The sequence below is a fragment of the Suillus fuscotomentosus genome (assembly GCF_016647785.1).
Source record: "Suillus fuscotomentosus strain FC203 chromosome Unknown F5891scaffold_33, whole genome shotgun sequence".
Lineage (NCBI taxonomy): Eukaryota > Fungi > Basidiomycota > Agaricomycetes > Boletales > Suillaceae > Suillus > Suillus fuscotomentosus.
In genome coordinates, this window is record NW_024539545.1 from 200,005 (window position 1) to 221,651 (window position 21,647).

The 21,647-nt window shown below is 46.7% G+C and overlaps 6 protein-coding genes across 6 annotated transcripts; 5 read left to right on the top strand and 1 right to left on the bottom strand.

The window, feature by feature from the left end:
* Positions 1–7,342: 7,342 nt before the first annotated feature.
* F5891DRAFT_981121 (uncharacterized protein) lies at positions 7,343–8,137 on the top strand (the record flags this gene model as incomplete). The annotated part of the gene is made up of 4 exons (XM_041377081.1): positions 7,343–7,638; positions 7,874–7,892; positions 7,941–8,002; positions 8,023–8,137. The coding sequence occupies 4 exons, from the start codon at positions 7,343–7,345 to the stop codon at positions 8,135–8,137; spliced, it is 492 nt and encodes a 163-aa protein (XP_041224921.1).
* A 1,694-nt stretch (positions 8,138–9,831) lies between these two features.
* F5891DRAFT_1189790 (uncharacterized protein) lies at positions 9,832–11,439 on the top strand (the record flags this gene model as incomplete). Its single annotated transcript, XM_041367220.1, has 8 exons — positions 9,832–10,037; positions 10,089–10,220; positions 10,275–10,339; positions 10,468–10,630; positions 10,680–10,818; positions 10,865–11,059; positions 11,214–11,269; positions 11,319–11,439. 8 exons carry the CDS (start codon positions 9,832–9,834, stop codon positions 11,437–11,439), a joined length of 1,077 nt encoding a protein of 358 aa, XP_041224922.1.
* Positions 11,440–12,850: 1,411 nt separating this feature from the next.
* F5891DRAFT_898335 (uncharacterized protein) lies at positions 12,851–13,711 on the top strand (the record flags this gene model as incomplete). Its single annotated transcript, XM_041373410.1, has 1 exon — positions 12,851–13,711. A coding segment is annotated over one exon (861 nt), but the record flags the coding sequence as incomplete, so codon positions are not given.
* Positions 13,712–14,585: 874 nt separating this feature from the next.
* Positions 14,586–15,093, top strand: F5891DRAFT_1039013 (uncharacterized protein; the record flags this gene model as incomplete). Its single annotated transcript, XM_041361923.1, has 1 exon — positions 14,586–15,093. A coding segment is annotated over exon 1 (179 nt), but the record flags the coding sequence as incomplete, so codon positions are not given.
* Positions 15,094–15,712: 619 nt separating this feature from the next.
* F5891DRAFT_1233612 (P-loop containing nucleoside triphosphate hydrolase protein) lies at positions 15,713–18,935 on the top strand (the record flags this gene model as incomplete). Its single annotated transcript, XM_041369609.1, has 6 exons — positions 15,713–16,037; positions 16,089–16,578; positions 16,626–18,169; positions 18,221–18,420; positions 18,471–18,599; positions 18,650–18,935. The coding sequence occupies 6 exons, from the start codon at positions 15,713–15,715 to the stop codon at positions 18,740–18,742; spliced, it is 2,781 nt and encodes a 926-aa protein (XP_041224925.1). The 3' UTR covers positions 18,743–18,935.
* A 16-nt stretch (positions 18,936–18,951) lies between these two features.
* Positions 18,952–19,452, bottom strand: F5891DRAFT_953958 (sterol-binding-like protein; the record flags this gene model as incomplete). Its single annotated transcript, XM_041375225.1, has 3 exons — positions 18,952–19,071; positions 19,136–19,303; positions 19,360–19,452. Coding segments are annotated over 3 exons (381 nt in total), but the record flags the coding sequence as incomplete, so codon positions are not given.
* Positions 19,453–21,647: the final 2,195 nt, after the last annotated feature.

The following is a 21,647-nucleotide window of genomic DNA, read 5'->3' on the forward strand; positions in this document are numbered from 1 at the left end:
CTCGTATGAACCATCTTCGCGCTGATAGCACGTTCGCACTGATTTGATCGGAACATCATCCACGAATGGCGACGTGAATTCTGGAATCTCGTGTTGCAGGATAAACGCGGTATCGCCTTGGTAAACCTGTACAGCATTAGCATGTCCTTGAGGAAGAGTGGTTAGCCGATGAGGACCCAAAGGCGTTCCAAAGGTCGTCAAGTCGCGCGAGTCTACGTGAAGCACGCGCTGGTCATAACCTGAATATAAGTCCAATATTGCGTACACCGTGTATCCAGCGAACGCTTCTGCGAGAAGTTCAACAAAAGGCAGAAGCGACGCGTCGCGAATTGTTACCGCATTGAGCGGCTGCAAGTCGTGAACTAGGCGCAAGGATTTTCCATCTTTCTTTACTACGCAAAACCAGCGTGAGCGATACGCGGCCGTTGATGGTTCATATACTCCCGACGAGATCTTCTCCTTGATGATGCGCACTACTTCATCTAAGGTGGCTGGCGGGATCGGAATATTGCGCTGAGACCATGGCGTGTGTGGAACCGTAGGAATCTTGTATGGCGGGAAGTAGATCTCGTTGAGGCGCCCGCGCTCTGAGGCGTCCCATGTGAATGCGAGTTCGTGTACGCGCACGAGCCAGCGCACTAACTTGAGTTCTTCTGGCCATAGCCAATTTGCTGGGTCAAGGTCTAGTTTATCTGCGCGCGCCCGGCGTGAATTCTGGGGGATGGGTGGGTAAGTCGGGTAATCCTGCTAACGGATCATCTGGCAATTGGTGCACTACCCTATACTCTGCGGGCATAGTGGTAGGTACCTGTGCGCACTTTCTTCGCGACTGGTTTATAGACCAGCGCGTGAAGTACGGGATCATAATAATAAAAGGAATTAAAGGCGTCAATAGTCGCCTGATCTATAACGGTCTGCGTGGATGTTAGATGCGCGTAACGCGCTGAATACTGCGGAAACTGAGGATGAAGAAAATTGATGCATAGAAACTAAAGGCGATGCGTTGTTGCTCCTTAAGAGCGAAGAATGGGATGCGCTATCCGCGCGCGCTATGCACGGCGCGTTAGGCGTGATGCGAAAATGCGAAACTTGATGCGATAAGGAAAATATTTGGGAAGACGAATGCATATGGGCTTCTCCCCGCGAATGTTGCAGATCATCGATACTTAAAAACCCTGTTCCTCCTCCTTGAGCGCGTGCGAGTGCGCGTGACTCGCGCACTTCGCGTCTCTTGCGAGCTGTTGCTTGACCCAAGGTAGGGTTGGAATGCGCAGTTCTTTGCGCGCATTAGGATCAGTTAGTATGAGATCCTGCTCTCCGTCGGGCAGATCAAATGTGTGACATGAGGTAAGCTTAAAGAATGGGCGCCCTAGTAAAACTTCAAAGGTCGCGCGCTCAATGACCTGGACTTGGAAGTATAAGGGTCCTGCGCCAAAATCAAGCGGGACGTTCTCTATGACTCCTAGTGTTGCGTCGCGTGACGTGTTCACCTGATTCCATATTGAGGCTATGGTCCGACCTGAGCGGTATGCCGAGCTCTTTCCATACTTCCCTTGGCATGACTACTACTTCCGCGCCTTGATCTAAGACGCAGGTGAGAGTGCGCCCTTCCAATGTCTTAGCACGAATACAGCGCAGGGGCGCGAAGTGATCCGTGACGATTTTACCGTCGTCGCTTCGCATGCGCACATCCTCGTATTGCTTTAGCCATTGATCGGTCGCGGGATGCCCTGATAATTCGTGCACCGATACTGCGCCTACTGTGACGCGCTTCTTGGTCGTAAGTTCGCGGAAGTGTTGGCGAACATCAGGAGATACAGCTAATAATTCCCTTACTGGGATATTGAGATTGGAATCGAGGAGGTGCTCGACAACGCATTTGTCGGCCTCCTTGTCTTCGAGCGCGAATGCATAACGATATGATGGTGACTGTGCTGGTGCTTGGGTTGGTGTTGATGACGACGATGGTGGCAATGCTGAAGATTGGGATGGGGATGACGATGACGATGATACTGGCGTGGACGATGATGGTGTTGACGATGAGGGTGAGGCGCCCTTAGGAGGCGCCTTGGCGCTTGTTGGTGTGCTTATTGGTGCGCTTAACGGCGCTACTTTCGCTACCTCCTTTCCTTTGCCTTTGTCAGACGAAGCTTGTATTTCGGGAGAGATTATCTCCTCCTCTACTGTGGCTTGCTTAGATGCAGGTCTCGGGCGCGCGCGCGTTTCGCTGGGTATTTCTACACCGTCGAAGCGCACATTTTTACCTTTGGCATTGCGCTTCTGGTCGCGCCTTGCAGCTACATAGGCTATCGCTTCAGTCATGAGATCCACCGTCTTATCGTCCTCATCGAGTTCCGTTTGCGCGACTGTGTGCACGAACGCAGATGAGCCTACTTCAATTACCGCATCGATCTCGTTGGACACGCGATAGAATAGTCCCGCTGTCACGCCTGTACTGGTGGTCGTATCCGGTGTCGCGCGACTTGCGTGATGTCGATCTAGTCGTTCCTTGAGTAATCCTCGGCCTGGAATCCAGTTGCCATTTGGCAAAACAAGCTTGCGCGTCTCTTCGCTAACCTTACATTTACCCGTGTCAATATACCTTTGTTTCTCCGTGCAACGAGGGTAGTAATGTTCGAGACTGCCGCAAAAGGCGCAGTCATTGAACATTGGTGCTTCGTGCTTATATTCGCGCTTGGTTACTGTACCTTGCACAGGTGATTGCGCTGATGTGGTAGCTGTGACTAAGTTAGTGAATGACGTTGCCGTAGGCGCGCTAGGCGTCGCACTAGCTGCAGGCGCATTCACGGGCAGAACGAAATGTCCAGCTGTAAAGACGTCCATGAATGGGTATGGATCCTGCGGGTAGTGATCAGGAAATTTGATCATGAGGCGTGTGCGTATTAGCGCCTGAGTATCCTTGGGAATCCCTTCCATGAATATGCGATCGTGCTTGGCTTTACCAATGCGATCTTCTGCCAATAGCGGTTGCATGACCTTCTTGAATGCGCGAAGGTAGTTGCTTAACTCCTGGTACGAGGGCATCGTCTTGTTCGCGTATTCGCGCGCAATGGCTTGTAGATCCGAAAGCACATAGCGCCTTTTGCCATCCCATCCGGGATACATTACCTTGACTTCTTTCATGAACGCGTTGTAATCGCTTACTTGCGCCTCCGGCATTCCGCCCCATAGTTCTCGGTCATTGCGCTCAAGGTAGCGGATGATACCCTTAATACGATTGAGACCTTGTAGACCTACATTGTCCGCAAGCTGCTCGTATAGGTCGATAAAGTCAGCGAGGTTGTCGGTTGTGCCATCAAATTTAGGCGCGTCCGTTGTTCCACGGACAGGCATTCTGGTTCTTACTGTGGACATGACGGGCAGTTGGGAATTTGCAGGCGCAGGGATCTTGTGACTGACAGGTGCTTGGCGCGCATATGCGAAGGGAAGGTTTGTTATAACGGTACCAGCCTGGAATTGAGAATGGCACGCTGTGGGGTTTCTAAGGCTTCTTGCTTGATCTTCAGTATTCCCAGTTGTAGGAAGCGTGTTCTCGCGCGCGGGTACTACTGGCGCGTTAAGTGGAGTGTCGCTAGAGTCATCAAGCTCGCTTAGCGCGCTTAGCGCTGACAGATTAGAAGTATTAAAAGGAGGTTGATTGGGCGTGTGGAGGAATGTTCCGGGAAGTTGGCTTCTTGGGTTACCTATTGCTTCGAAGCCGTCGGACGACTCTTCCTTGACAGATTCTTCAGGCGAGGGCGTGACTGGCGATATCAGTTTTCTAGGCGCGCGCGCGAAGAGCGCTGGATCTGGTCGCGGTGGTTCTGATATATTGCGCGAACGACCGCGCGTGTGTTGAATGAATAAGGGTCCTGGTATAATGGATTCTACCGCTCTGTCGAATGTGGCGATGGCTTCTTCTCTGGCTATGCGGCGACTGTTGGGTCTGAGGCGCTGACCTTCTATCTCAGAAGTGTCCCTCGCGGTGGGCTCCAGTTGTAGATGAGGAATCTTGACTAGACGTGAAAACACTTAAAACAAAAGGGTGCTCAACAGCAAGACCGGGATACGAGACAATGACTCGACCCAAGGGACAACCACTGAGAGAAGTTCCTCGAAATAAAGTGGAGGGAAACTCTATGAGCTAGGTGGGCGCCAACAGGTGCGAGAAGATAACGCACGCGAAGGTGCGCGTACGCGAGGCAAAGGCGCGCGAGATGCGCGCGTGAGCAGGAGGTTCGAGAATGCGCGCACGTGAAGCGAAGGTGCGCCTTGAGCGTTAAGGGAATGGTCCTATTGAGGAGTGAATGCCCAGATGGATGATTGACAGGAGAATAAGATCTTATAACAAGTGAGGAGGTGATCTATACACTTTCCAGTACACAAAGATAAGGGGAAAGTAAGTCCCAGAACCAAAGGAAACCCTTCTGTATTTAAGAATGGAGATGGCGCGCTCCCGAACCGAGTAACCATATCAACTCTAATTATAACTAAGTTTAAATAAACTTTCTATAAGTAGCGCGGATGTCGGACCGAAGATTTTATTAGTTCAATGGATAAGATAGAAATAACGCACCAGTGAATCAGTAAGGACATGGGACGGATGGACGGACAATAGCAGCGAAGACCTATGAGGAGGCGCGTGATACGCGCGTGTGTAGGTAAGGCACGCCTAAGTGCGCGCGAGTTCGGATAAGGCGCGCGAGTGCGCGCAAGACTGGTACTTAGGAGTAGAGCTGTAACATATAGGAATGTATGGGTAAAGGCCGTATATTCGGCATTGAGACGCGCGAGTCTCTACAGCGTGTTAACCCTAAAGCTTTGAGTCAGATTCGTTGATTGAGATATGTTCCTGCGCTACACTCATTTAGGCATTGGACATCTGACTACCCTACGGAGGATCACCAGAGACTGCCTCAGCTCTGAGACAGTGGCGCAGGCGAGCATTGTAAATGGTAGTATCGAGGAAGATGTGGACCATGATGAAGAAGCTGGTGACAGTGAGTCTTATAATGATTGCGACAATAAGCAGGAGGAGGATGAGTGCGATGATGACTCGTTAAGTGATAGGGGACATGAACTTGAAGGATATGAAGATGACGATGATGACAAAGAGTCCGACTGAGCTTTCTTTCTAGATTTCTCTCCAGAGCTTACACTTGCATATTAATTTACCGCCTCCAAGTGAACACATGCTCAGCATTAGCATTTCAGCAAAAAAATTATGAATTGAATTTTGAAAAGAATAGTTTGTCCACATGTAAAAGTACTCGAGTTAAGAACTAGTAATTCCCGCTATACAGTACTGCGTATTTAGTCATGATGGGTTCTAAGATGTCTCGGATGTTTTGGCATCCAGCATTTCACAAAAATTTGATAAGGAAATATTAGTGCAGATGGACCTAGTTTTTCAGGTTTCTGGGGTCGTTCAGTTACAATATTAATGAGTGGTATGATACCGGTACCAGATAGCGACTGTGAAGCAAAAGAACCCAAATGGCGCTGATCATAGATTGTGGCACGCACTAGTCAATAGACCTTTTTTGGCGAATGTACTTAGTTTAATATCAGATTTTTCTTTAGAATTCAATTCAATCACACCTCATTGTACTCTCTCTTGTTGTGCTCGATTCAGTCCTGCTGTGTTGTAATGTGAATGCTTTCCTATCGAGGGACTTGAAATCTGCACTGGTACATCCAGTCAGGTCTGACTCAAGTGTGACATGCAGATTTCCCCCAACCTTGAGCCAATCCAGTGACCAATAACTCGCCACAATGTCGCAGCCCTTCCACCAACTTCAGCTTCCGAACAACACCATCTACGATGAAAATGTTAGCATCGATGCTTCTCACAATGTCACAGTGTACACACCGGGCATGATGACTGCACCTCCACAGGCATCATGGGATGGTGGGGAACATGTTTTGATGCAGCCCTTCGAGTCTGAGTCCGAGTCAGTGTCTGAGTCTGGCGCTGGCGCTGTTCAATAGCTGCCCGTCAACAACGACTCCTCAAGGCTGTACCATACATCCTTCAACTTTGATTCATATTATGAAGGCCTGCAGATGACAAACATGCATCCGCAGCCTCAACAGCCATCACAGTACTCCCAGAATGTGCCTACCATTGGCACTGTGGGTACAACAATTCAGATGGTGTATACTGAACTTTATGTTGGGTCTTGCAGAACCTAGCTGCTATTCGACCCTAAAGGGTTTCTGGACCAGGCTCAAGGCTCAGAGGAGAGGAAATATGATAGAAACTTGCTGATCTCTCAGACTCATAGTAAAACTGGTGAAAAGGTGACTTGATTATGTAAGCTAAGGTGCAAACATAACTATAGGTAAAACAGTCTCTGCAAGCCCAGCCAGGAATCACTCCCTACAGCGCCATGCACAATCAATTCGAGCCACCTCAATCTCAGGCTCCCGCTGTGTTCACCAATACCAGCATGCTTCCGCAATCGCACCTTCAAAGTTTCCACACACCTTCATTATTTGGTGCCATGCGCAGTGATGGCATCAATTCTGAAATCACACAAGGTTATGGTTTGGCCACAGGGCCCCTGCACTACGATCCTTCTTCTAACATAGGTTCATTCTATCATGACTTTAGTGAACCGGCCATGGTGAACAGCAAGGATACAATAGTATTGCCACTAGGCATTGATGATGAGCCTCATCGAGAGACATTGCTTGTGGATGAGGACATGACATTAGGTCAACATGTGGAACAACATCCACAAGGTACCTTCAAGTTCGAAGAATACCACTGGCCGCCAAAGAGGACTCGGAGGTCCAGAGTGGCCACGGTATGTGATCATCAGTCAGACAATACCGATGAATTGCTGATGGACTCACAGGGAAGGGTGGAGAAAACCAGCTCACGGTCCCAAGTATCCAGTTCAGCACCATCCAAAGCACGTGCTGTCGTTGCATCAGCACCACCCAAACCAAACCGCCTGGATCTTCAATACAACGAAAAAAAAATATGAAGCACCAGTGGATTGTCAGCTCTGTGAGGAAAGCGATTGCCTCAGACACTATTAATAAACACTGCCTAACAGACGAACCAATGAGAAAGCAGTTAGTTCTTGAAGAGTTAAGAGTGTCAGCAATATCCGAATATTGTAAAGATGAAGGTACATCAGCCCATACCTTTTCAACATTGGCTGAGCATTTGATTGCGCGTTAAAAGTGTTCACAAACGATTGGGCTGCCACCAATGCAGACACCTTGTACATGGAGCTATCTGCGCCATACAAACATATTATGGCTCAAAAGGATGGCATGTGCCCTAGTCCAACATGGATTCTTTCTGCGACCTCCACCACAGTCAACCATGCCTGGACCCGACCACCAGTCAGCTATAGTCGAATTCCTCATCGACAGCACGGTATTCCCACCCAGATTTGTTTTCAATACCAATCCAGATACTGAAGAGTCACACTTCCTGGAAAATGCAGTTGTGTGGGACATCGTTATCAATGCTGTGGTGGAACTGGGATTCATGCCCCACCTTGAAGAACTCGACAAACTATTTTGCGCAGCTGTGGCAGCTGTCAAGTGTGCATTAATGGAGCTCAGGTCTGGGAGATTTGTGGAAATGGAATTTACGTGTCAGGCATTTGGAGACATGTACATATGAGGCACTGACAAACTATATTAGTGAGCATGTTGCTCACAACCCAGTACTACGTCAGTGTTGGAACCAGTACAAGGTCTGGACTCTTCAGAGGCTGCATCAGATTGTACCACCACAGTGACTGCACTGTTCTTGTACCTACGTCAATTCATCTGCCCTTAGCTTGTAATCCATAGGTAGCAAATCTGGCATGTACTTGTACCTTTAAATCTGTATAATGCTCTGCAGCCCTATTTTGAATAGAAAGGTGATTGATTGCATGGATTGTTTTGAGCTTCTGCCCCCATAGGGCTAGATAGCCTCAATCACATTACAAATTGAACAGGAGCGAGGAGACCCTCAGCTCAAGGCCAGAAGGTCACTACCACCTGATGTAGGAGATGGGACGTGGGAGTAGAAACTTCCACAAGACCAGATGGTCTGAATCCTAGTGTGGGCGGGAGCGAGGAGATCCTCAGCTCAAGGCCAGAAGGCCGCTACCGCCCAATGTAGGAGATGGGACGTGGGAGTAGAAACTCCCACAAGACCAGATGGTCTGAATCCCAGTATGGGTGGGAGTGAGGAGACTCTCAGCTCAAGGCCAGAAGGCTGCTACCGCCCCATGTAGGAGATGGGACATGGGAGTAGAAACTCCCATGGGAGTAGAAACTCCCACATGACCAGATGGCCTGCCAGTGAACCCCGGTGACTTACTAAGTGGATTGCAAGTGCCACCGGAACCTTGTCACAGTGCATGGTAGTTAAAAAAACTAATGAATAAACCTGTTCTTCATTAAATTGTGCGCCAGGTCAGTACTAGACTACTAGTACTCACTTACTTAGAGGATGCTCAAGACCAGACTCGTATTACTATATACGAACTGGTGATAGTGGCCGCTGGCAGAATGAGTCGGAGCTTGAAGTACATAAGTTGAACTGCGTGACCGATGGCATGTCATGTCACTAGATACCCTGACGATGGATCAACTTTGACTCAGAAAACATCATCTTTTTACTGCAGGAAGATATGACTGTTAATGAAGGCAAAGTTCATGGAGCGGGGTGAGTGCTAGATCACTCTTTTTGGGTCTTCCACTTCTTATATCCTTTTATTGCAGGAATATATGATTGTCGATGATCAAGTTGATGGATATGTGATGGAGATATACATTCACTCGGTTTGTGCATTCCACTCAGTGCGGCCATCCATTTCTGATGTCCTTTTGACACAGGAATATATGGAGATTGACATGTGATATACCATAATAACCTCACATCTTAGCATCTGGAATTTGCATCTGTACAATATGTACGAAGTATTGTCAAACAGTTGAACAGTTATGGTACTAATTCTGGCTTGTAGCAAGTGTTGCAATGCAACATTGTATTCTATGGTTCAGAATGATTCGTTCTAAGTTGGTGTGTGATTACAAGTGTTACCTTGCCTTGCTTCAATGCCCTGTCTTACCATTAGCACAAGCAGTGAACAGATGGCACACAACCGTCAATGACATAACACAGGAGCCTTGTAATGACAAAAGCGCTTTGGGCTGAAGTGTGGTATCTAGGGTAAGTTTCACTGCTGTTGCACCCTTGGTGACTTTGAAATAAAGGAATCACCCGACCTTTGCAGCAAAGTTCATTCCTCGTTCCATCTCAGACACAATGGGGGAACAAGATATCTAACTAGTAAGGTTGTCACCTCCATTTGACCTGCACACTGATGTGACTCACCAACAGGCAATGTGCCGGCCTGAATAAATTTCTCTTTACGATCATGACGGCACTTGCTTGAGCTTAGGCACTGCCCTCTATGCTGAAATCACCAACACACTGATCATTTCTTCAGCCCAGGTGCGCAAGCGTCTGACATCGGTATGATTCCAAGACTTCACAAATCCTGAAGCCAGGCTGGACTCGGAGCTGCAAAGGTTCATTTATTGAAATTGTTTACATGTGTATGATCGCGAAAGTTCATTCTGACCTCCGAAATTTGTACAGGCCAAAATAGGGCACCCATGCTAGCCCTGATGTTATTCTGTCATTTGACATATTCCAAATTTGAGATATTATTTTAGGGTCAATCCTGACTAGCCAGCATATAAGACGCATGCTGGTTAGTTCTATGATCCCTCATCTCGCACCTTCTCCTCATACCTTGCCCAAGTATCTCACTGCATTTACCATTCCCTTCATATCCCTGCTTCATGTCGCAAATTGAGGGCAGCTCGCTCACCAACGGCACTCAGGACCAAGGCAACCCATCACAGATCGACTCGCAGGACGTGCGGGGCGAGGGCAGCCATCAGCCAGAAACGTCCAATTCTGTAGCAGAGGCTCGCCAGCGACGGAGAATTGCGCAGCTAGAGGAGAAGCTAGAAGCCCTGGAATCGGGTCGCGCAGTCAGAGAAAAGTATGACAGCTGATGTATGTATTTAGGTCAGCTCTGCTCACTATTTATCAGACAGATGAACTACTATGTGGCTCAAGGAAGAGCGGTCAGGCATGTTATTTCCCTATTCAACAATACTGAGGACCTTGTTGCGGAAAACGACAGATGGTATGAGGTTGATGAGGATGCAGACCATACCCTCGAGTAAGTATTTTGCCCTGAATTCCTGGACACCTACTTATGAATTTGTGTATTCAGTCAAGATCGGCTGCAAGTTGGGTACATCACCCTCATGAATACCTTGCAGTGGTTTCATAATAAGGGTTCACAAATGGAGTATGACTGACTATGCACAGATGTTAAAAATGGTTGCATATAACTGAGTCAACAAATAGGTTGATCACGCTGAGCAGTTTTATATAGCTTCGACAGGGGGCTGATGGCGCCTGAGGGGACAATACCTCCAAACTCAAAGCTCTTGTTTCTGAGTGGGTCAACTGTGAATTCAAGCCAGATCCCCTGGTTGATCCAGACGATAAACATACCCACAGGTTCATCAACGATGGGTGTGGAAGATTGCTCTGCCCAGCTGAGCTTAATTGGAATGACCCAGCGTATGTGGTGTACTTGTAATCCCTAGAAACTGTTCTCACCTTGTACCAGCGTAAGGGCAGGGATTTGTGATCACTCAGACAGCTATTTTGTTACAGATCTATCCTTTCCAGCCTTCCTGTATGAAAAATATGCCTCCAATCCAGATGATCTGGAGGAGGGCCTTTTCAAAGGCAAAATTCTCCTTCAAGTAGTGCAGTCAGGTAGCCTGAATGCAATCTCACTGGTGTTTTTAGAGTTACAAAGCTGTGTTCACCTTGCCTTCCTCAGCCAAAGCTATAGAAGGTGATGGTGATGGGGCTGATATCATTGAGAATAACAGATGCACTAGGAAAGCTTGCTTCAGGGCTGGTAAAGTCAAGAAACATGTAGCACAAATCATCAAGATGGAAAAAGTTACTCCTCGCTCAATCACATACATTGTGTGCCAGGTAAGCCAGTTCGTTTTTGGTGATGTAAATAGTAGACACTTAACCGAGCTGATAGGTGTGATTTGCATTGTCCTCTATTAACTCCTGGTGGTCCATTGATGGTGACTTTGATTATGTCCAATTCTGGCGAACCGTTGTGGATTTTTTTGAAAAGCCCCCAGGTCGAGAAGCTTGGCGCAGGGTTGACAAACTCCTTGAGTGGTGGACGAGGTGCGCTATTTCCAATTCAAACTAACCCTAAATAAACTCTACTGTCTAGGAAAGTCTTTGGAAGGAGTTGTCACAATGATCTCAGTAATGCGGCAAAGGCCAACATGTCTGTCAATGCCCTTGCAAGGCAAAGGGCACAGCATGATGATGCCCTTTTTGATTCACTGTAGGGCTCTATTACCATCATAGTTTTCTATTACTGGGTTGCTATATTAATGACGTGCATTGGCTAATAATTTGCTTAATGTGAAATATATGAATGATGATAAATGATTTGCAGAGTCTGGGCTCCTGGCAGTTTGTAAGTTGAATCGAGAACACATTGCTATTGTTGGCGGACTCACCCACTCACATGTGATAGGTTGGATCCAGGGAAGCCAGCAACATTGTGGTGGGCATTGCATTATGTAGTGTTCATGCGAACATCACCGACTAGGCTCAATAGAATGAATCGAGAACACACTGCTATTGTTGGTGGACTCACCCGCTCGCGTGTGATAGGTTGGATCCAGGGAAGCCAGCAACATTTTGGTGGGTGTTGCATTATGTAGTGTTCATGTGAACATCACCGACTAGGCTCAATAGAATGAATCAAGAACACTCTGTTATTGTTGGCAGACTCACCCGCTCGTCAGAGCAACGATGGCAATATCTGAATTCAATGTCTGAATTGTCCCAACGTTGCGCTAAGAACATCAATTGAGCAGCAGTTCGGCCAATCGCCCACCTGTTTGGATTTCATGCATCCTCCTGCTGGGGAAGGTGTGTTGCAGTGAGTAAATGCAGTGTGACTGTAGCAACCACAGGACAGAAAGCATGGACATGCGAGATCAATGCAATTGACAGATAGGTAGACAATGTCCTCAGAGTATGCAAAACAGAATACTATTGTCAGTCATTGAATAAACGCAGAAGGTTGTGTGTCAACTCGAAGCAAGATATAAATCATCTCTTGCTCACCTGATTTAAAAATTCCTGCTGATGTTTATAGGTGAGCCTTTTCATATAGATTCCCAGCTAATGTTTACTTGACGAACATGTGTCCCCGACCCCGAGTTCGAAGTCGAGGTACATTGCGATAAAAATTGATTGTCGCCCACTTGTCAAACATAGCCCAGCTGCCATTGAAGGTATAACATAGTATGCAATCATTAGTCATTTGAAGAAAATAACATTGATAATGGCAGCAGAACTCAAAATTCAGGCTCGCTCACTCAGTGAACAAGTACCCATTGCCCGGAAGATACAAGCTTTTACTCTAACATGTAAGATCATCATACAGTCGACGAAAATCGGCAATCTCAAAAAGGTGGTGTTAATAGCTGAAGCAGGACACAAATTCTTCTATATTTGAGTTTGAGCGATATCAAGATTTTTTCTAATCATCAATCATTGTGAGGGGATGAGGGAGTGGCCTTTCCTTTATAAACCCAACTATAACAATGTGATGCTCGATAGCAGAATTGTGCTAGTTCTTGTGATTATGTGCTATATATGGTGATATATGGCCTTTTAATTTCTTCACCAGTTCACTGATGTCATATACACACTAATAACTACAAGCAACTAATATACTTATATCATAGTTCTCCACTCACTCTTATCTGCATGCATCCTGATGCCAAGAAGAAGACCAATGGCCTAGCTCCCGTCACATCTGAGGTTATAAACACAATCTTAAATGATCCCCCCTACTGGAGACTTAAACAGATTGTGATGACAGTCAAGTTTATTGCCAATGCAGTTGGCAACCTTGAGTTGCGCCAAGCCTCCCTGGCTGACTGCATGCTAGAACTTCTTCACTGCGCCAAACAGATGTCCCAGTTGGCTTGCAAACAGGATTATCATGTTGGCTTTTGGCTGCATGCGAGATCTGTCTTCAACCACCGATTTCACACCATGAATACAGAAGTTCACTCGCTCGCTCTATTTCTCCACCCAATGTGTCGGAAACTCGCTGTCACACAGGTAGCCAAGGGCAGGTCCCTCACATTCATGGTTAAGATTGCACTTGGTATTGCAAAATGTTGGAAATGGGACATAATGATGGCTAAAAAACTCTCTGATGATCTGCAGGCCTACAATCAGTCAGTAGCTTCATTTGCTGATGGCCAAGCAGACGGCCTTTCTTGGTGGCAAAACCTTCCAATCAACTCTGAGATCCACCCTCTCAAGGCCTTTGCTGTCACGATTCTCTCAATTGTAGGGCATGCAGATGAAGTAGAACGCACATTTTCTGATCTCAGCACAACACAATCTGCACGACAGTGTAATCTTTCAGTTGAAACATTCGAGACATTTGGAAAAATTTGTGCGAACCTTCGACACCACAGTGTCATAAAAGCCACAGAGGCTGGGAAGTCCACTCGTCATCGACATGCTCACATGCACACTCATGAAGAGGTTGGCATTGCTGTTGAGACCACACAGGATCTTGAAGCATATTTACATGGGCACCTACGCTCTCGGCTGAACCTCATGATGCAGATGACCTGCTTGCTGGTCCAGAGAGTATCTCACCTGACAATGTTGCTGCTGAATTTGCAGCTCTCGAAGAATTGAAGTGGACAGAAGAAGTTCATGACATTGATGAAGTTGAAGTGCTGGAGGGTAATGTTTTTGATTTTGACGAGTTAGATCGTGTCGAGCATAGTGATGGCCAGGTCCGGTTCTGAACTGCGGTTCGAACCTGAACTGTTTCGAACCTGACCGAAGTCCGGTTCAAGGTTCAGGCAATAGGGAGGACCGAACTGTTGGTCCGGTCCACAGTTCGGGGACTTGCAGAATTGCAGAACCTGTTCTGAACCTGTTCGAACCTGTTCGAACCGATGGCAAGTCAGTATGTAGTTTTAGTGTAGTACTTATAGGTGGAGATGACAAAATGTTTGGTATCCATATCATACATAATGCGAAAAGAACAGTTCAGAATGCATCAGCATAAACGAGAGTCCATGGAGATATCCAAAGGCATGTGATTTGTGAAGGATGAGAAGATCTATTTAGGATCGTCCAACTCCCATTGAAACCATAATTCTCAAATATTCAACCAGTACTAGTATGATTTTATGCTAGCATTAATTGTCTTCCCGCCTCCTTGATTTTAATGCCTCTAAATATCTGTTCTCTATCCACCAACTACACATCTTCCACCGATCGCCAAGATCACGAGTTTCTCTGTCACCCAGCTTCTTGATGCCTTGACTCATTTACCGTCACTCTACTATCCAGAAGTCCGTGGCTCGTGTCGCAAACATGTGCAGGTGCCTGTATCTAATGGAGAGCAAAAGTTATGCCTTCATCATGAAGATGATAGCGAACTCCAAGCTATCTGATCTGACACATTTGAGCGCTCATATTCCATTCGGTGGCTTACCACTCTAATCGCACAGCTCAAGGTCTGGCAATACTTATCGCACTCTAAGGAATTCTCATTGGATGATCTTGGGATGCCAGAGCCTACCTTGGCTTACACAGAGATACTGGTCCAACAAGCTGCGTCACTACTCGTGATTTGTGCCGGTGTCGCTGCTGCTGGAATGATCACCCGTAACTTCATTTTTGGTTCAATAGATGGGCAGAGGCGAGTGGAAGCTCAGCTCACAGATATTCCGCTGGACAACAATGACTACGGGAGTGTGGGAGCGCAGACATGGGGCAGGGCATGTGTCTTGGCAGAAATGATCATGTAAGATCCTGAGCGGTTTGGACTGGATTCTTCCTCTCACATCCTTGAATCATGCAGGCTCAATGTCCTTGAGCTCAGAGCAGGAACAGGGTTGGTTAGCTTAGTGGTTATGAAATTACTGGATGCATTGCTGTCTTTCAACCATCGCGAGGTTCATTTCCATCCTTCTGTGCTAGCCAACCTCAGGTCAAACATTAACGCAAATGTCTCCTCCATGCACTCTCAAATTTGGATTTGTTGATTGCAGCATTCTGTGACAACACAGATGATGTGGATGGTGAACTGGTCTAGTAGCATTTAGTATTACATGATGTTGTTGGGCGTGTTTCAATATAATTTTTTCTTGACGAAATTTTTATTAGTTTGGATGTTCTCGGTTCGAACCCTCACTGAACCAGAACCGGACCATTTTCGGACCGAACCGATGGTCCGGTCCACGGTTCTCCTAATTTCCTGGAGAACCGGACCGAACCGGACTTTTCCATCACTAGTCGAGCAAGGGATAATACCACAGGCTATTCTGGATGAGGTTGAGGTGGTCAATTACGACGGCGAGGATGATGGATGGGACGAGGCAACTTTAATGTCTTCATTAGGAATGTCGTTCACGTAGCTCAAAGTTTTGCCAGTTCTGCCGGTTGCAACCGGCAAAACTGACCTCAAAGTAGTTTTGCCCCCCACACTATCCCTGACGCCGGCGGGAAGTCACGTGATGCATCAAAGAATACTGAGCTTGTAGCAAGGATTATCAACACGTTATGTACTCTTCGTTCCGCCGTTATATGTCTGCCTCTTTATTACCCAAGAAAATTGTAACATATGGGATTGCTTCCAGCAGAAAGGCTACCAAATCGCATAGGCCTGTGCACCGCCAATTTGGCACGCTGCTGACGTCCTCACCAGGCTCTGTCCGCCTGCGGCAACGGTATGCATCCCAAACCCCTACCGCCTTGCGTAACCTCCACGTCCGCGCCATTTCATATTCTTCTATACCTCGGTTTGTTGCCCGAGCATTTCGTGTACCGATAGCTGGTGCAGCTCTTGGTGCTGGTGGGCTTGGTTACGCCAATTACAAGTTTGAAGGTAAGTTCTCGTACGTGATATGACTCCTGTGTGTTCATCTTATTGCGACAGAACTACGCAACAAGTCGACTGCCTTGCTGTCGTCTGTCCAAGATGTAGCAGCAGATTTTATAGGCTCGGCTTCGGACGGCATCAAGTCGTTCTCGTCTCGCGTGTCTGCGGTCCAATTACCGGACATCGAAACCCCTCAGTTTCTCAAGGATCTCTTCGCATCAATGGAGAATGACGAGAAGTCGCGAGAAGAGAATTCACAAGGGGAGTCCTCGAACCGACGATCGCCGGGAGAGAATGCTGCTATAGCGGCCTTGATTGCCGCAACCATGTCATCCCCGTCCGACTCTATCGAGGCCGACGGAAATGTCGATTCGAGACAGAATCAACTAATGCACCTCACAAGGAAGCTTATTGAGATTAGAAGCATGTTACTCGGCATCGACCAGAGCGATGCGCTGAAGCTCCCAAGCATCGTCGTCATTGGCAGCCAGAGCTCAGGAAAGAGTTCGCTTCTGGAAGCCATTGTGGGACATGAATTTTTGCCAAAGTAAGATGTTATATTCATCGCTTATGACTGTGCTGATGATGATGCAGGGGAAACAACATGGTCACTCGCCGTCCTATAGAACTCACTCTAGTCTATACACCCGCCAAGGCTGATGGTAAGAGTCCCGAAGAATATGGGGAGTTCCCAACTCTTGGACTAGGGAAGATCACCAACTTCGCCCAAATTCAGCAAACCCTAACTGACCTCAACCTTGCCGTCCCCTCCTCCGAAGCCGTCTCTAACGACGCCATTGACCTCCGTATCTACAGTCCTAATGTTCCCGACCTCACCCTTATCGATCTACCAGGCTACGTACAGATCTCATCCATGGACCAGCCAGAAACACTTAAGGAGAAGATCGCAAGTCTATGTGAGCGCTACATCCGGGAGCCCAATATCATCCTCGCGGTCTGCGCAGCTGATGTAGATCTGGCAAATTCTCCCGCCTTACGAGCAAGTCGAAAAGTTGACCCCTTGGGTCTGCGGACAATTGGTGTCATCACGAAGATGGATTTGGTGCCACCTGAACAGGGTGCAACGATCCTCGCAGGGAACCGCTACCCCTTGCACCTAGGATATGTGGGCGTCGTTACCAAATCAGCAGGGAATAATTTCTCGTCGCAGTCCGCAGGCACCGTTGCAAAACGGAGTGAGAATGACTACTTTGGCAACCACCGTGACTACTTTGGCGCCTCATCCTCGCTAATGGTCGGCACTGATACTCTCCGGCGGCGTCTGATGGAAGTGCTCGAATCTTCCATGGCGTCTTCGCTGCACGGGATAACCAATGCGGTACAGCTGGAGCTCGAAGAGGCTACCTACCAGTTCAAAGTACAATACAATGATCGGCGCATTACTGCCGAGTCATATATCGCTGAAACGGTGGACACACTGAAGTCTCGGTTCAAAGACTTCACTACGCAGTTCCGGAAGCCACAAGTGCGCGAGAAGCTGAAGATGATGCTGGACGAGAAGGTGATGGATGTGCTGGAACAACTATATTGGCTAGATAAACGGATGCCGGAGCTCGGTGCGCTTGCCGCGGACTCGAAGGTGAAGCCTCAGGATGTGGAGGCGTATTGGTGGCATAAACTTGAGGCGGCATCTTCCTTGCTCACAAAGTCTGGCGTTGGCCGCGACTCCACTCTTCTCGTTGCTGATGGTCTGCGTGGTCTTATTGATTCGATTGTGTCCGGAGACCCTTTCACACACCACCCTCGAGCAGCTGAAAGGATAGTGCAGTTCTCGCATGTGATATTGCGGGAGCGCATTGGCGTGACGTCGGACCAGGTTGAGAACTGTATTAAGCCGTTCAAGTACGAGGTAGACGTTGATGAGCGGGAGTGGGAGCAGGGACGTGAGCGCGCAGTGGAGCTATTTCAGACGGAGGTAGCGATGTGTGAGAGCAAGTTGAAGGAGATCAGGAAGAAGGTCGGCGGAGGTCGAAGGCTTCGTAGCCTCTTGGGTTATGTCCAGGGCTTGGAGGAACAGGCAAAAGAGAGGAGAAACAGACGGTTGGCAAGAGAAGAGGATGTGCAAGAGGTGTCGGAGCCTGAGTCGTATCGGTATCCCCCAGGGCAAATTCTTGATGGTAGGATTCTACAATGGCACGTTGGACCGCAAGCTGATGATGCATTCATAGCTCGCCATGCTATGCTGTACAGTGATAGATTGTCCATTCTCAAGCTTCGCCTGGCCGCACTCAAGTCAAGGCGGTGTAAAGCAGGCCCTGAGAGTGATGTGCTATGTCCTGAAGTCTTCCTGAATGTGGTCGCCGACAAGCTTGCACATACCTCTACTATGTTCATCAATATTGAATTGTTGGACCATTTCTTCGACCAGGTGACCTTGTCAGATTAATGGTGAGACATGTACTGACGGTGTATGTTCAGCTCCCCCGAGGGATCGATTCACGTTTAATATACGACCTCGACCGCAAGGAGGTTGAGGAATTTGCTAGAGAGAATCCTGTTGTCAAGCACCACCTCGACTTACAAGAGCGTAAGGACAAACTTGAGGAGGTGAGTCTAACGATAGTATTCTTAACACATTCGACTGATGACGCCGTCAGGTTATGAAACAATTAAATAGCTTGTCCACTCTTCGGACAGATACTCAACCCGCGCCACGTCGACAACGTGGGCTTTTTGGTGGAATGTTTTGAGCTCAACCGGTCGCGGTGGGGACGAATGATATGGTGGGAGGATGAGAAGATGCGCACGGTTCAGCTGCACTGACTCGGAATAAACATGATACAAATGCGTGGCTTTCATTGGGAATCATTTATTGCCCACAGTACAAATATAAGCGGTAGTCACAACTCTACAGTTTTGCCTTGGCTTTGGCCATCTAAGGAACAAGTCAGTCTTGGTTTTAATTACAGCAATTTATATCATAGTTGTTCACCTGAAGGACGGCGGCAAGTTTTGTGGCCAACATGATATTACCTTTTGCCTTTAGTTTGCCAGTGAGGAAAGCTTTCTGACCGTCCATCTATCATGTCATGTGTTACAATTAGTGATTCACATTCAATTGAATGGACCGCTATAATACAAACCTTGCCTGAAGCGAGCTGCGAGAACGTATCATCTGACATGATGAGTGTGACATCCGCTTTGGGCGAGGCGAGTCCCTTCAGAATGACACCGTTCTTTTTCAAATCAATCGTCCATACAGCCTCCTTCTTCTCGTCGTTCGTTATTTTGAGCTCGAAGATGCCCTTGGTCTGTAAAGCATTGGGTTACACGAGTAATAAGACCTAGTATAATTAGAGGTACGCACTTTCTTTACTTGTGCTTGTCTCTCTGCATCGGTGAAGCCATCGAATGCAGTGTGAAGGTCGACGATAATGTCTGAAGCCTGAAGGCGCGTTTCCAGTTAGTAAGCGAAGACAGCATCAAGAATGAGCTTATTCAGTGACCTTGAAACCGTCAACCTTGATGTCAGACATGGGATGATGGTATGAAAGATAATTGCTGTCTTATGAGAGAATAACAGTAATAATCATATGAAACTTGTATACGTATACGTAGCAATTGAGGGTCAATTGCACCCGAACTTGCATGGCTGAGCCTGGAATCCGGCCCTGGATGACCGGAAGAATCCGGCGGTTTCCGAGTGGATTAGCAAGGTGCCGGAAAACGGAGCCTGCGGAAGTTTCCGGCACCACGCGTCCTCCAGCTGAGCGCAGCTGTTTCCGAGGGCATGTAGGAAATGGCCGGTCTGTGTCGGAAAAAGTAAACAACCATTATAATGGTGCCGGCTTACAGCACTCGTCAAGTGCCTTTTAAGGCACCTTTTAAGGCACTCGTAATTGTCTCAACTGTGAGAGGTTCTAATAATTCTCATCAGGAAAACCTTGCTCTCCTTATTTGCTCCTTATTTTTCCTTATTTGCCTTAATTCACACAATAAGGTAAATTTAAGGCTGTTTGTTCACATTTAAAATAAGGAGAATAAGTAAGTCCATCTCCTTAGAACAAGGAAAACTCCTTAAAATAAGGAAAATAAGGCAGTCAGAAGGAGGGTAAAAAGTGTGAAGTGTTCCATAAAAATACTTTCACACTTCATTTTCTACCACTGACCAGGTTTGAACTCCCAACCACACAACTCACCAGCTGAGATCACATGATCAATTCTGAAGCTCTCGAGCAACATTTACCAGTAGACTATAAGACCTTATATACATTCAGGCTGCAACTAATATATATACCATTATTCATTGGACTTGGAATAAAATCCAAAAAATCAGCAATAATGAAAAAACAAAAGTTGTTATTATGCTTAACTTTCTTAACAAGAGTTGTAGTCGGAGTCAAGGTGAGTATATCGGTAGCCTTATCTTGTCGATTGGTTATCATTTGATTGAGATATAAGCCAAAGAAATCTGAAACATCGGTGATAATGAAAAACAAAAGTTGTAGTCGGAGTCAAGGTGAGTATATCGGTAGTCTTATCTTGTCGATTGGTTATCATTTGATTGAGATACTATCATTGGGCCAGAGTTGCAAAATCTGAAGACCTCATTTTCATATCTCAATAACTACCACACATTGAGACAAAATAATTACATGGAATTATAGCTATGTGTGTCATAGGAAAGCTCTAGTTGACAGAAGAACAAAAGGTATTTAAAAGATGCTGCCAGAGGGATGCCGATGCAAGATGTTAGAAATAGTAGAGAGTTGCAAAATTTCCCATGAGCAGGTTGGCATAGATGTCACACTATGTCACAATGTCAATTTTATAAATATGAACCCCGATCCGGCAACCGGTACGTATGAGATGAGAAAGTAGCAACATTGGCATTAGGATGATTGCAGCGCAAGAGAGTCCACAATCAGAATTGATTCTCCGCTCCAACCTGTCACGCTTGAGCATTCTTTGACACCAGTGATTGCATGGTCAATAACAACCACAACTCTGCTCTATTCTCATCAGAAAAATGCTCAGAAGGTAAGGGTAGGTATAAAGTGTATGTGAAAAAAAAATGAAATTTTTTGGTTAGAAACTTCGTCTTCCCCTAACTATTCTATGCGAAACAGGTGACTTCGAGTGATAGATTTGAAGCCTTACATGTTCCTCATACTTATTTTTTTATAAAAAAAATACAATGCTATGAATCTGTGTTGGAAGGTCCTAGATCCAAGAGTAGAGGACTTAAGATGTGTTGTTGCATGAGCTATGAAGCATTTTGCAACTCTATACAATTTTGCAACTCTGGCCCAACAATAGTATAAGCCAAAGAAATCCGAAACATCGGCGATAATGAAAAAACAAAAGTTGTTATTATGCTTAACTTTCTTAACAAGAATTGTAGTCTGAGTCAAGGTGAGTATATCGGTAGTCTTATCTTGTCGATTGGTTATCATTTGATTGAGATATAAGCTAAAGAAATCCGAAACATCAGCGATAATAAATTCAGACTTTCGAGTTTCAGACTACCATATTAGACTATTGAGTTTGGACATTACTACATGTGACTAGGGACATGCCTCCTTAACCTTGCTTAGAAATAAATAAAAATCTCTCCTTTGTTCTCCTTATGTCTGCTTAGAATGAGTGATCATG